General features: G+C 47.1%; 1 protein-coding gene across 7 annotated transcripts in view; it reads right to left on the bottom strand.

The window, feature by feature from the left end:
- Window positions 1-13,842, bottom strand: part of SPECC1 (sperm antigen with calponin homology and coiled-coil domains 1) — a 267,975-nt gene that overhangs the window by 182,026 nt on the left and 72,107 nt on the right. For all 7 annotated transcript variants that reach the window (XM_073797313.1, XM_073797315.1, XM_073797314.1 and 4 more), the window contains exon 4: window positions 3,010-3,145. In XM_073797313.1, coding sequence (XP_073653414.1) covers window positions 3,010-3,145 — 136 coding nt within the window. The remainder of the gene's footprint in view (window positions 1-3,009; window positions 3,146-13,842) is intronic.

The raw sequence follows: 13,842 nt of genomic DNA, 5'->3' as shown, positions 1-13,842 counted from the left end.
CTAGAACACAGGCTCAGTAGTTGTGGCGCACGGGTTTAGTTGCTCTGTGGCATGTGGGATCTTCCCGGACCAGGGCTGAAACCCATGTCCCCTGCATTGGCAGGTGGATTCTTAACCACTGTACCACCAGGGAAGTCCCTTTGTTAACTTTTAGAATCAGTCTTAGGCTGCCTTGATAAAAATAAGTTGTACTTTCATATGTTGTACTTTACAAACCAAATGTGGGGACTTCCCTGGTGGTCCAGTGGTTAAGAATCCTCCTTCCAATGCAGGGGACACAGGTTCAATCCGTGGTAGTGGAACTAACACCCACATGCTGCGGGGCAACTAAGCCCATGCGCCACAACTAGAGAGCCCAAGTGTCGCAAACTACAGAGCTCACGCGCCACAGCTAGAGAGCCCAAGTGCCGCTAATTGCAGAGCCCATGCACCACAACCAGAGAGAGAAAAACCTGCCCACCACAACTAGAGAGAAGCTCACTCGCCACAATAAAGAGCCCGCACGCTGCAACAAAAGATCCCGCATGCCTCAGGAAAGACCCCACGTGCTGCAATTGAGACCCAATGCAGCCAAAAACAATAATAAAAGAAAATAAATAAATTTTAAAAAATAATGAAGTGTCAAGTTAAAAAAAAAAAAGTAAAACCATTATGTAGAAACACAAGGCCATTCCCCTGCATCCTAGAAAAAAAAAACCACATATATTCTTCACAGATTCAACTTTTTGAAAACTAAATAAATTAAAATACACCTTTGGAAAGCTAATCTGGATTGTGATATTTTATGTAACAGTGCAAAAATCACAAGTAGTCTACCATTCACCTCCTATTATAAATGAGTAATGTCATATTTCAGCTGTGTTCCCACCTTAGACAATTGAGCAGTACATTACTATTATTAATGGAGCTGCATTGTGAGTTAGACCACGGAAAGCTTAGCTTTCTTATCTATGTGCTGCAAAAGAAAATGAAATACATTCTCTGACGTTTTAAGTTTCCTATACTCTGGACTCAAATATAATGGTTTAAAAAAAACCTTTTCGAAAGAATGAAATTAGAACACTCCCTCACACCATACACAAAAATAAACTCAAAATGGATTAGAGACCTAAATGTAAGACCAGACACTATACAACTCTTAGAGGAAAACATAAGAAGAGCACTCTTTGACATAAATCACAGCAAGATCTTTTTTGATTCACCTCCTAGAGTAATGGAAATAAAAACAAAAATAAACAAATGGGACGTAACGACACTTAAAAGCTTTTGCAAAGCAAAGGAAACTACAAACAAGACAAAAAGACAACCCTCAGAATGGGAGAAAATATTTGCAAACGAATCAACGGACGAAGGATTAATCTCCAAAATATATAAACAGCTCATGCAGCTCAATATTATCCAAAAATGGGCAGAAGACCTAAATAGACATTTCTTCAAAGAAGACATACAGATGGCCAAGAGGCACATGAAAAGCAGCTCAACACCGCTAATTATTAGAGAAATGCGAATCAAAACTACAACGAGGTATCACCTCACATCGGTCAGAATGGGCATCATCGGAAAATCTACAAACAACAAATGCTGGAGAGGGTGTGGAGAAAAGGGAACCCTCTTGCACTGTTGGTGGGAATGTAAATTGATACAGCCACTATGGAGAAGAGTATGGAGGTTCCTTAAAAAACTAAAAATAGAATTACCATATGACCCAGCAATCCCACTACTGGGCATATACCCAGAGAAAACCATAATTCAAAAAGACACATGCACCCCAATGTTCATTGCAGCACTATTTACGATAGCCAGGTCATTCATCGACAGATGAATGGATAAAGAAGATGTGGTACATATATACAATGGAATATTACTCAGCCATAAAAAGGAACGAAATTGGTTCATTTGTTGAGACGTGGATGGATCTAGAGACTGTCATACAGAGTGAAGTAAGTCAGAAAGAGAAAAACAAATATCGTATATTAACACACATATGTGGTACCTAGAAAAATGGTACAGATGAACCGGTTTGCAAGGCAGAAATAGAGGCACAGATGTAGAGAACAAATGTATGGACAGCAAGGGGGGAAAGTGGAGGGGGGGTGGTGGTGGTGGGATGAATTGGGAGATTGGGATTGACATATATACACTAATATGTATAAAATAGATAACTAATAAGAACCTGCTGTATAAAATAATAAAATTCTAAAAAATAAAGATATGCAAAGATATAAAATGCCATTTTTCTCAATATTATTTTTTGTTTTTGAAAATTTTTCATAAAGATATGGTAATTATGTTAACATGTAATGGGTTTAATTTTATTTCTGTTATTTTTAAATGAATTAATAAATCAATATTTTTAAAACTTAGGGGGAAAAAAAAAACCTTTTTGGTTTCTCAAGAAGAGTTAGTAACACTGAGAAAGCCCAGGGGTTCCTGAGGCCACTGGCATCTAAACGAGTCTGAACAGCCTTCCGAGAGGACCTTCCCGGCTTCCGTAGGGCCCAGGACGGATGCTGTGCCCCTGCCTCTGCCAGGGACTTAACGCACTGACTCGCTTATCTGACACGCGGAGCACCACGAAGACACCAAGACGGCCCCAGAGCCTGCACCACCTGCCCGGATCTCCAGGGACACAACACGTGCTAGATGATGGGCAACCAGAGGGACCAGGGGAAGCACAGGGCTCCCCACTGCCTCTTTGCTTCCTTTTGTGGATCATCCCATCTCCTGTTGTGGGATGCTGTCGCCTGAACCAGTTCCTCACTCAGAGTTAAGTGCTCCGTACGTATCTGATGGGGAAGGAGGCGTGAATGCCCGAGGTGCTTTCAAATGGACAAGAAAAGGCCCGCCTGGGTCCCTCTGTCCTGGCTCCCTTCCTGCCTGGGTCCCTTCAACCTGGGTCCCTCTCACCTGCGCCCCCCACCTGGGTCCCTCCCACCTGTCCCCCCTCAACCTGCCTGAGTCCTTCCACCCTGAGTCTCTCCCACCTGTCCCCCCCTCGGGCCCTCCTACCTGGGGGGCCCCTCAGGCGGCTCTCTGCGAGTTCGGAGACGGCCCCGGACGTGGACGTCTTTTTCAGTCGAGCTGCCCCAGAAGCGGCGGCACCGCCTGGCTTGTTGAGCGTGTCCTCACTGCTGGCCCGCTTGAGCTGAGAGAGAGGTGGACGGAGAGAGACAAGGTGAAGAGATGCATTTTCGGGCCGGAGCGCTATAAACCAGGAAAGCACCGAGCAGGCCCACCTGCCCGGCAGCTGAGGGGCAGCGAGGGCACCTCGAGTAGCGAGGGCACCTCGAGTAGCAGGAAGGTGCGAGGGGAAAAGCGCAGACAAACCCGCGATGCCCTCACAGGTCACAGCGTGATCCTCCATCACTGTTTCAGAGATCGGTATAAGGTTGCGGGTGGTTACTACCCATCATTCACACGTCAAATAATGAGTTTTTTTTTTTTTTTTTTTGCGGTACGCGGGCCTCTCCCTTTGCGGAGCACGGGCTCCGGACGCGCAGGCCCAGCGGCCATGGCTCACGGGCCCAGCCGCCCCGCGGCATGTGGGATCTTCCCGGACCGGGGCACGAACCCGCGTCCCCTGCATCGGCAGGCGGACTCCCAACCACTGCGCCACCAGGGAAGCCCAAATAATGAGGTTTTTTAAAAACAGTTAAAAGGCTGGGAACTGATGAAGAAAGAACTGTATGGTACACAGAAGTCAGGATAGGGCAACGCACAAGAAATTCAAAGACAATAAAATGTAGCACAAAAACATACGTCTGGAGGAAGCAGGCCGAAGAGATACAAAGATCTGAACATCTGCGCGTGCTCACCCCAAGCACTCCCATGGCCCCAAACACACGCCGCCTCCGAAGGGAGCAGAGGGACTTTTTTGGAGGCCAGAAGAAGGCTGTTAGGGACCCTCGGCTCCTTTTCTGCTTTCTTCCCTGGCATGGGAGGTGCAGAACAAATATTTGTTGAAAGGTATTGAAGTGTAAGGGGGGGACCCCGTCCCGAAATGAGCTCACACTCTGGCCCAGGTAAATTACGCTCAAGGTGAAAGAGAAAACCCACAAATAAGTTCTCTCAACCAGTGTGAGTCTCTGCTAAAGAACATTAATTGTTCCAGAAGATGGAGGCAGGCAGATGTCACCACAAACGCACCTGACATCCTGGGAACCAGCGTGAAAACGCCCTCAAATCAACCGGGACGTGGAAGCAGCAGCCTGGCCCACCACACCGGCCAAGGGCCCTGCTCCAGCCCGCTTTGCTGGCTCTGGGGTCACATACTGAAGGTTAGGAGTCTAGATATTTGCACAATGCAAAAAAAGCATGTCCACCTTTGCAGCATTTAGATTTCAGGGTGTTGCGACACATCCCTCAGAATGGCTTGAAAGAGAAGAGAAATACCAAGTGCTGGTGAGGTTGGGGAGCAACTGGAACACTCCCCGTCTGCTGGTGGGAGTGTAAACTGGTTGCCGCTTTGGAAAACAGGGAGGATTCACTAAAGCTAAATATTTGCACCCTGTGATTCAGCGAACACCCTCAAGCTCTACACAGGCTCCTCAAAAGAATGTTCACAGCAGCTTTATTTATTATAGCCAAACCTAGAACAACCCGAACGTTCTTCAACAGAAGGGGTAAATTAAATAGTGGTACAGTATACAATGGAAACCACGCAGCAATTTAAATAGTTACCGATACAGTAATGAATGGGTGGGTCTCACATTCATTATGCTAAGTGAAAGAAACCAGACACAAAAGAGTATATTATGCCTGGTTCCGTGCAAGTGAAGTTCAAGAATGGACAAAACCGGGCTTCCCTGGTGGCACAGTGGTTGGGAGTCCGCCTGCCGATGCAGGGGACACGGGTTCGTGCCCCGGTCCAGGAGGATCCCACGTGCTACAGAGCGGCTAGGCCCGTGAGCCATGGCCGCTGAGCCTGCACGTCCGGAGCCTGTGCTCCGCAACGGGAGAGGCCACAGCAGTGAGAGGCCCGCGTACCACACAAAAAAAAAGAATGGACAAAAGCAAATGATGGTGACAGAAGTCAAAACAGTGGTTCCCTCCGGGGGAGTTACGGGCTGGGAAGGAAACTTCTTGGGCACTGGCATGTTCTACATCTTGCCTGGGTGCTGACGGTGACACAGATCTAAGCACACGTAAAAATTCAATGGGCCGCACAGCTAAGACTGAGATTAATGCACTTTATATGCCGATTTGTAAGTATGTTGTGCCTCACTAAAAAAAGAAAGAAAACTGGAGGATGGGTTAAACCAGGGGCAAAGCCCTGGTGCCACCCTGCCAACTGCTCGTGTAGGGTTTTCCCTCATTGTTATTTTTGATCGTGGTAAAATATACATAACATAAAATGTATCATTTTAACCATTTCAAGTGTACAGTTCAGTGGCCTTAAGCACATGACGTGGTTGTGCAACCCTCACCACCATCTAGAACTTTTCCGTCTTCCCAAACTGAAACTCTCCTCCTTAAACACTAACGCCCCACAGCCTACATTTTAAAAAAGGCGGTAAAAGTCTAAATATTAGCCAAGCAATCCTAGTCGAGATCTTTAACAAATGATTAATGTTTAGAACAGCCAGTTAATATTGACAGGATAATCTGCGTGCGCACGCTTGCAGTTTACTGGATGTAAATGTAACCACACAGCCCAGCCAACAGCACAGGCCACCACAGCTTAACAAAAGGGATGAAATACGACAAGGGGTGACGCAGAAATACCTCAACTGCCTTCTAACACGGACCCCATGATCGCTTTCCTACCTCCCATTTCAGAGTAATAAGGGTCCCTGCACCCAAGCTCTCCAGCCTCTCAAATTATCCGCCAGGTCATCAGTGTAACATGTATTTAGTACTGAACGACAATAGCTCAGGATGTCAGCACCATTTCCTCAACAGAAAAGAACTATTGTTCACTCGGCCTAGAAGCGTGCCAGGGGCTTCCTGGGTCCCCACAGGGAAATCAATTCTGATCTTAGACTTTGAAAACACCTCAAAGGAAACAAGGAAGGGAATTCTTAACGTAATTTTGCTAATGATGCTCTTGGTTCTGCTTTGCTCTGTCTGGTTCTCCGACATTCCTAAAATCAGTAAGTCTGACGCAAAGAAGTGCGGAATTATCAAACTCTGCAGCAAAGGCCCAGAGAGCCAAGGCTGGGTCTGCAAACCAGGACAGGGCACCCACCGAATGAGAGGTCCCCACCGGCCTCCAGCCATCCCACCCTGGCCCCCATCCCCGCCTGCCCCGGGGCATGGGCTCAGGGGTAGAGCTTGCCCCCGGCCCCTTCCCATAGAGCTTGGTTCTTGGTGAGATGGCGGGTGAGGCAACAGAAGGCAGGGGTGGCAGGTGGGACGTCACCACCCCAGGCTCAGGGCTGGAGGGTCTCCAGTGGGGATTTAGCAGTGCGCAGATGCTGTAGCTGAGGGTCTGCTTTTGTTCACAAGGGCGGCAATGCAAAAGAGGACTTGGGATGTGGGAATTCAACATATGAGGTGCCCAGCAATCCCATGGGAAGCAACCCACATAGTGATTAAGGTGTGTGCCTGTGGCTCCAAGAGAGGCTGCTGGTGACGGACCCTGCCTCTGCCTCTCCCTACCTGTGTGATGGGAGAAGGTGCTGAGGGCTCCTCGATTCTAAAAGGGAGAAAATAACACACACATCTCCAGGTTTCTGACCCTAATTAAGAACACAATAAATAGCGGCCATCATCACCACCACCACCATCATGATCATTAGCAACACCACCATCACCACCACCATCACCACCATCATCACCATCATCATCACCATCATCACCACCATCACCACCACCATCACCATCATCACCATCACCACCACCATCACCATCACTATCATCACCATCACCATCACCATCATCACCATCACCATCATCACCATCACCATCATCATCACCATCACCACCACCATCACCATCACCACCACCATCACCATCATTATCATCACCACCATCACCATCACCATCACCACCATCACCATCACTATCATCACCACCATCACCATCACCACCATCACCACCATCATCACCATCATCACCACCACCATCACCATCACCATCATCACCATCATCACCACCACCATCACCATCACTATCATCACCACCATCACCATCACCATCACCACCATCATCACCATCATCACCATCATCATCACCACCACCATCACCACCATCACCATCACCATCATCACCACCACCATCACCACCATCACCACCACCATCACCACCATCACCACCATCATCATCACCACCACCATCACCACCATCATCACCACCATCATCACCATCATCACCATCACCACCACCATCACCATCACTATCATCACCACCATCACCATCACCACCATCATCACCACCACCACCATCATCACCATCACCATCATCACCACCACCATCACCATCATCACCACCATCATCATCACCATCATCACCATCACCACCACCACCATCACTATCATCACCACCATCACCATCACCACCATCACCATCACCACCATCACCACCATCACCATCACCACCATCATCACCATCACCACCATCATCACCATCACCATCAGCACCATCAGCACCATCACCACCAGCACCATCACCATCACCACCAACATCACCATCACCATCACCACCACCAACATCACCATCACCATCACCACCACCATCATCACCACCACCAGCAGCAGCAGCAGCATCACTATCACCAGCATCACCATAATCACTGTTACAACTGTGGGAACTCAGCCAGAAACTTCCCTCTTTGCTGTCTGAAAGCTTTCCCGGTGCTCCTTCCATGATGGTTCTCTGGGCTGGTAGCCACGGCAGCACCTTCATACTTACAAACAAAAGTCTGGAACCAGAGCACGGGGTATTGTTATGTATTAGAAATAGGTGACTGATTGGCTGCGGGGCCCTGGGCAAGTTATTACATAGGGACTCAGTTTCCTCACCTAAAAAACAGAAGAACTTGATTAAATCATCTAAGATCCTTCTCACCTCCTAAATCCTAGCTGTTATATTAGATTTTGTTTACTTATTTAGGCTTAAAGAATTTGTTGATCAGGCTTATTGCATACTGTATCAATGTAAAGCTTTTGCTCAAAGCACAAGTACTATAACGATGTGACAACAACAATACCCCAGGCTCTGGGCTGATAAATAGGAGGGCGTGCCAGCCCCATCATGATCCTAGACTAAGGCTGCACTCGCTCCCCATCCGCTTACCACCAGCAGTGGCTGCCTCTGACCCTTCCTTACATCAGAAACACCGGCACTGCCAAGGCACCGCGGTAAAAGCCAAGCGTTGTAGTGACTGGCTTGATCTAACCTCCGTTTCAAATACAGTGAATTTTGACTATTAATCCTAAGGCAGACTTTACATTCATTCCACAGACAATATGGAAACTCTGTGATTAATCACCTTGGGTCTGGATGAAACAACATTTCACACCAAAAGAATGTGATTCAGGGAGGTCCTGAGAAAACGCCCTTCTCCCCCACCCTTTGCTCTTTTGCCCCTTTTCCCCCATCCCTAAGGTGTCCTGTGGGATATGGGGACCATCTGAAATATCAGCTGCTGCTAATAGTTTAAAGGTTCAAGGGCGTTTCGGCCATTGAACAGCCTTTCATATCTGATTTCATCCGACTGCCTTCCATCCAGATGTGAGAGCCAGGAAGAAGTGGGCCGGGAGAGTCGGGTCCCGGGGAAAGAACCGAGGGCATCCCTTCTGGGTACCATCATCCCAGGGAGCCCAGAGCAGCCCTATGCACATACCCTGGGGAAGAGAGAGAGAGAAAGGGGGAGCGGGGCCGGAGCAGAGACCCTGGGACTCCTCCCCTCTCACCACGACCCCTGGGGCTGCTCCTACCGTCCTGGACACTGTGACCCGGAAGGCCTACTGCAAGCCAGGCGTCCATCCTCAATACACACAGTGTACTTAGTCCACGGGGCCAGGCTGCATGCGTGTCAAAGCGGAGCAGGCAGGCCTGTGTTCTGAGTTAACGTCCAGCAAAGGGCCTGGTTCCTGCGCAGTGACTCAGAAAACCAAGACGGGAGAGGCGGGTGGCCTCCCAGAGCAGGTGCCCTGGAGCAGGCCTGGAAGACCACCAGGCTTTTATCGGCAGATGAGGCAGCGAAGCATCCCGGAGGCCGCAGGTATGTGCTAGAGGGTGGGGACAGGCAGCCGGGGAGAGGGGGAGCAGCGTGTGGGACCAGGGCAGGACCCTCCAGATTCCCCAGGTCTGCAGCAGTGATAAGGATTCAGACTTGGTGAGCTGACAACGGGGACACCCATGTGTCTGCAGCCAGGTGAACCCTCTGGCTGCGCTGGGGAGAGCCCTCTGTCAGCAGGACCAGAGGAGGCACCTAGGGGAGGTGGAAGGAGGGCAAAGTCGAGTTCTTGCTTTGAAGACACGGAGGACGGGGCTGTTTGGAGGGCCGGGGGCAGAATTCAGAAAACGGACGGGAGCTGATGACACGGGGCGGCGTGGGTCCTTCTAGGTCCTTTACCCACAGGTTTCTTCTCATTCAAACCACAACTCTGCCGTGTTGGACGTGAGAAAACTAACATGAGATTACTAACTCACTCAAGGCTGTATGGGTAAGGCAGAGTGGGATTTAGGCCCGGCACTGTGTTTCCAAGGGCTTTAACATTCCTGCTGGGCCGGAGACCAACAGGAGTCAGAGGCTCTGGCCATACCTCATGGGGTGAGGGCGAATAAATGGGGCTGCAGGAAAGCCACATCACGTGGGCGGCCCAGGTTGGTGACTAAGGGCATAGGCTCTAAGTCCAAACCTAGAATCCTGGGTTGGAATCTTGGCTCTGCCTCTTACTAGCTGTGTGACCTAGGGCAAATCACTTTACCTCTCTGTGCTTTGGTTTCTTCACCTAAAAATCAGATCTAGCAATGGTACCTACCTCAGAGTGTAGCTTTTAGGCTTAAATGAGTTAGCCATAGGACGTGCTTAGAATAACAGTGTCTGACACATAGCGTGCTTTTAACAGATGCCGGCTATAATCGTAACCAACACAACTCATCGTTATTATTTTTGTTATTAAAGGAAAGCAAGAATGAGAAGGGACTGTTTTAGGAAAAGATTAAGGCAATGCAACAGGGATTCCAGAGGGCACAGTAGAACTTTTTTTTTTTTCTCAGCGGCCATGGCCCACGGGCCCAGCCGCTCCGTGGCATGTGGGATCTTCCCCCGTGTCCCCTGCATCGGCAGGTGGACTCTCAACCACCGCGCCACCAGGGAAGCTCACAGTAGAACTTTTTAAAGCAAGTCACTAACCTCCCTGGACCTCAGACTCTCCGTCTTTTCATAACAACGTCCAGGAAACATTCATGGTGTGCGCGCTTATGAGGCACCAGGCACAGCCAGGGATGGCAGACTCTTCACGTGGCTATTGTGAGAAGTGGGAATGAAATATACAAAACACCTTGGCACAGGGCACCTGCTCCACACATGACAGCTGTTCCTGAAAGTTCTGTTGCTTCTACACACCATGCCAGCCCTGAAGCCCGCTTCTGAGCTCCATTTTCCCAGCCGCACCCAACTTACTCTGCCTCCTCGTGGACTTTGGGGTCCCACTCTGTATTATAAAAAGATCTGAGCCCATCCTTTCCAGGTGAAAGGATAAGTCAGACACGTTCCAGGCCAGGGGCATGCCGTCTCTCCCTACCACGCACACGGCGCGTTTGGGTGGCAGCAAAGCTTTTACGGGGAGCACTTCATTTCTCCTGCACCTTCCACAGGGAATTCCATCAGAGAAAGAGTCACGGCTTAGAAGGTCTCCCAGGGGGCAGGGCCTACAGACCCCAAAGCGATCCTACCAGTCCTCTGAGGCAAACTGCCGAAGCCTCTCTTACACCGTCACTATTTTTTGAAGGCAACATCAGACACAGGAAGCTATGAGGCTCCGTTTCTAAGTCTTTTTCTTTCTCTGTTTGTGGCTGCATTCTTGGCTCTGTTTCCTAGTCATCAAGTGCAGCCTCAGCACCACTTGAGATTTCTGGTTTGTTACAGAAGATCCCTACGAAAGTGTTGGTGTTGCTTTGATATGCTTGGTAAGTATTTTCACTATCGCTTCCATTGATATTCAAGCCGCTGAGCACCTGTACCTGAAAGCTGACAGAAGGAAAACCTTTGAACAGCTCACAGGTGAATGTAACTAAGAAATTCCTTCAATTCCACGAAGATGGGGTGGGGGGTGGAGATGCAAAGCTTTCAAATCGTCACACAGAACACAACCCGGTCTTTAAAGGGAGATAACATGTTCTGGTTGGAGCAGTGGTTCTCAAACTTGAGAGTCCATCAGAATCCTTGGAGGTTCTGTTAAAATGCAGACGGCTGCCTGCACCCCAGCCCGCAACCCTAGCATCACCAGCAAGCTTCCGAATCCCTAGGTCTGGGGCAGGGCCTGAGGATTTGCATTTCTGGCAAGCTCCCAGGTGATGCTGATACTGCTGGTGTGGGGACCACACTTTGAGGACCAAATGGTTTACAGCAGCACTGTCGATGGAAATAGTATAAGAGCCACAGACCTAAGTTTACATGGTCGAATAGGAACATGAAAAAACGTAAAATGAAATAGGTAAAATTAATTTTAACGATATATTTTCTGAACCCAATACATTCAAAATAGTATCAGTCGATGTAAAACACATTAATAAGGTCTTTTACTTCTTTTGTAGTCACTCTTCAAAATCTGGTTTGTATTTTTTTTTCACCCTGTGACTCATTTATTTTTTCTTTTAACATCTTTATTGGGGTATAATTGCTTTACAATGTTGCGTTAGTTACCGCTGTATAACAAAGTGAATCAGCTCTACGTATACATATATCCCCATATCCCCACCCTCTTGCGTCTCCCTCCCACCCTCCCTATCCCACCCGTCTAGGTGGTCACAAAGCACCGAGCTGATCTCCCTGTGCTATGTGGCTGCTTCCCACTAGCTATCTATTTTATATCTGGTAGTGTATATATGTCCATGCCACTCTCTCACTTCGTCCCAGCTTACCCTTCCTCATCCCCGTGTCCTCAAGTTCATTCTCTACGTCTGTGTCTTTATTCCTGTCCTGCCCCTAGGTTCTTCAGAACCTTTTTTTTAGATTCCATATATATGTGTTAGCGTACAGTATTTGTTTTTCTCTTTCTGATTTACTTCACTCTGTATGACAGTCTCTAGGTCCATCCACCTCACTACAAATAACTCAATTTCATTTCTTTTCATGGTTGAGTAATATTCCATTGTATATATGTGCCACATCTTCTTTATCCATTCATCTGTCGATGGACACTTAGGTTGCTTCCATGTCCTGGCTATTGTAAATAGAGCTGCAATGAACATTGTGGTACATGACTCTTTTTGAATTATGGTTTTCTCAGGGTATATGCCCAGTAGTGGGATTGCTGGGTCGTATGGTAGTTCTATTTTTAGTGTTTTAAGGAACCTCCATACTGTTCTGCATAGTGGCTGTATCAATTTACATTCTCACTAACCGTGCAAGAGGGTTCCCTTTTCTCCACACCCTCTCCAGCATTTATTGTTTGTAGACTTTTTGATGATGGCCATTCTAACTGGTGTGAGGTGATACCTCATTGTAGTTTTGGTTTGCATTTTTCTAATAATTAGTGATGTTGAGCCTCTTGTCCATCTGTATGTCTTCTTTGTAGAAATGTCTATTTAGGTCTTCTGCCCATCTTTGGATTGGGTTGTTTGTTTTTTTTATATTGAGTTGCATGAGCTGCTTGTATATTTGGGGGATTAATCCTTTGCCCACTGATTCATTTGCAAATATTTTCTCCCATTCTGAGGGTTGTCTTTTCATCTTGTTTATGGTTTCCTTTGCTGTGCAAAAGCTTTTAAGTTTCATTAGGTCCCACTTGTTTATTTTTGGTTTTATTTCCATTTCTCTAGGAAGTGGGTCAAAAAGGACCTTGCTGTGATTTAGGTCATAGATTGTTCTGCCTATGTTTCCTCTAAGAGTTTGATAGTGTCTGGCCTTACATTTACGTCTTTAATCCATTTTGAGTTTATTTTTGTGTATGGTGTTAGGGAGTGTTCTAATTTCACTCTTTTACATGAAGCTGTACAGTTTCTCAGCACCACTTATTGAAGAGGCTGTCTTTTCTCCACTGTATATTCTTGCCTCCTTTGTCAAAGATAAGGTGACCATATGTGTGTGGGTTTACCTCTGGGCTTTCTATCCTGTTCCATTGATCTATATTTCTGTTTTTGTGCCAGTACCATACTGTCTGGATTACTGTAGCTTTGTAGTATAGTCTGAAGTCCAGGAGCCTGATTCCTCCAGTTCCGTTTTTCTTTCTCAAGATTGCTTTGGTTATTTGGGGTCTTTTGTGTTTCCATACAAATTGTGAAATTTTCTGTTCTAGTTCTGTGAAAAATGCCACTGGTGATTTGATAGGGATTTCATTGAATCTGTAGATTGCTTTGGGTAGTATAGTCATTTTCACAATGTTGATTCTTCCAATTCAAGAACATGGTATATCTATATCTCTCCATCTGTTTTATCATCTTTAATTTCTTTCATCGGTGCCCTACAGTTTTCTGCATACAGGTCTTTTGTCTCCTTGGGTAGGTTTATTCCTATTTTATTCTTTTTGTTGCAATGGTAAATGCGAGTGTTTCCTTAATTTCTCTTTCAGATTTTTCATCATTAGCGTATAGGAATGCAAGAGATTTCTGTGCATTAATTTTTTTGTATTCTGCTACTTTACCAAATTCATTGATTAGCACTAGTAGTTTTCTGGTGGCATCTTTAGGATTCTCAATGTATCTGCAAACAGTGACAGTTTTACTTCTTCT

Source organism: Tursiops truncatus, chromosome 20, assembly GCF_011762595.2.
Source record: "Tursiops truncatus isolate mTurTru1 chromosome 20, mTurTru1.mat.Y, whole genome shotgun sequence".
Classification (NCBI taxonomy): domain Eukaryota; kingdom Metazoa; phylum Chordata; class Mammalia; order Artiodactyla; family Delphinidae; genus Tursiops; species Tursiops truncatus.
Note: the sequence above shows the minus strand (reverse complement) of the source record. Positions and strands in the feature narration are given on the sequence as shown.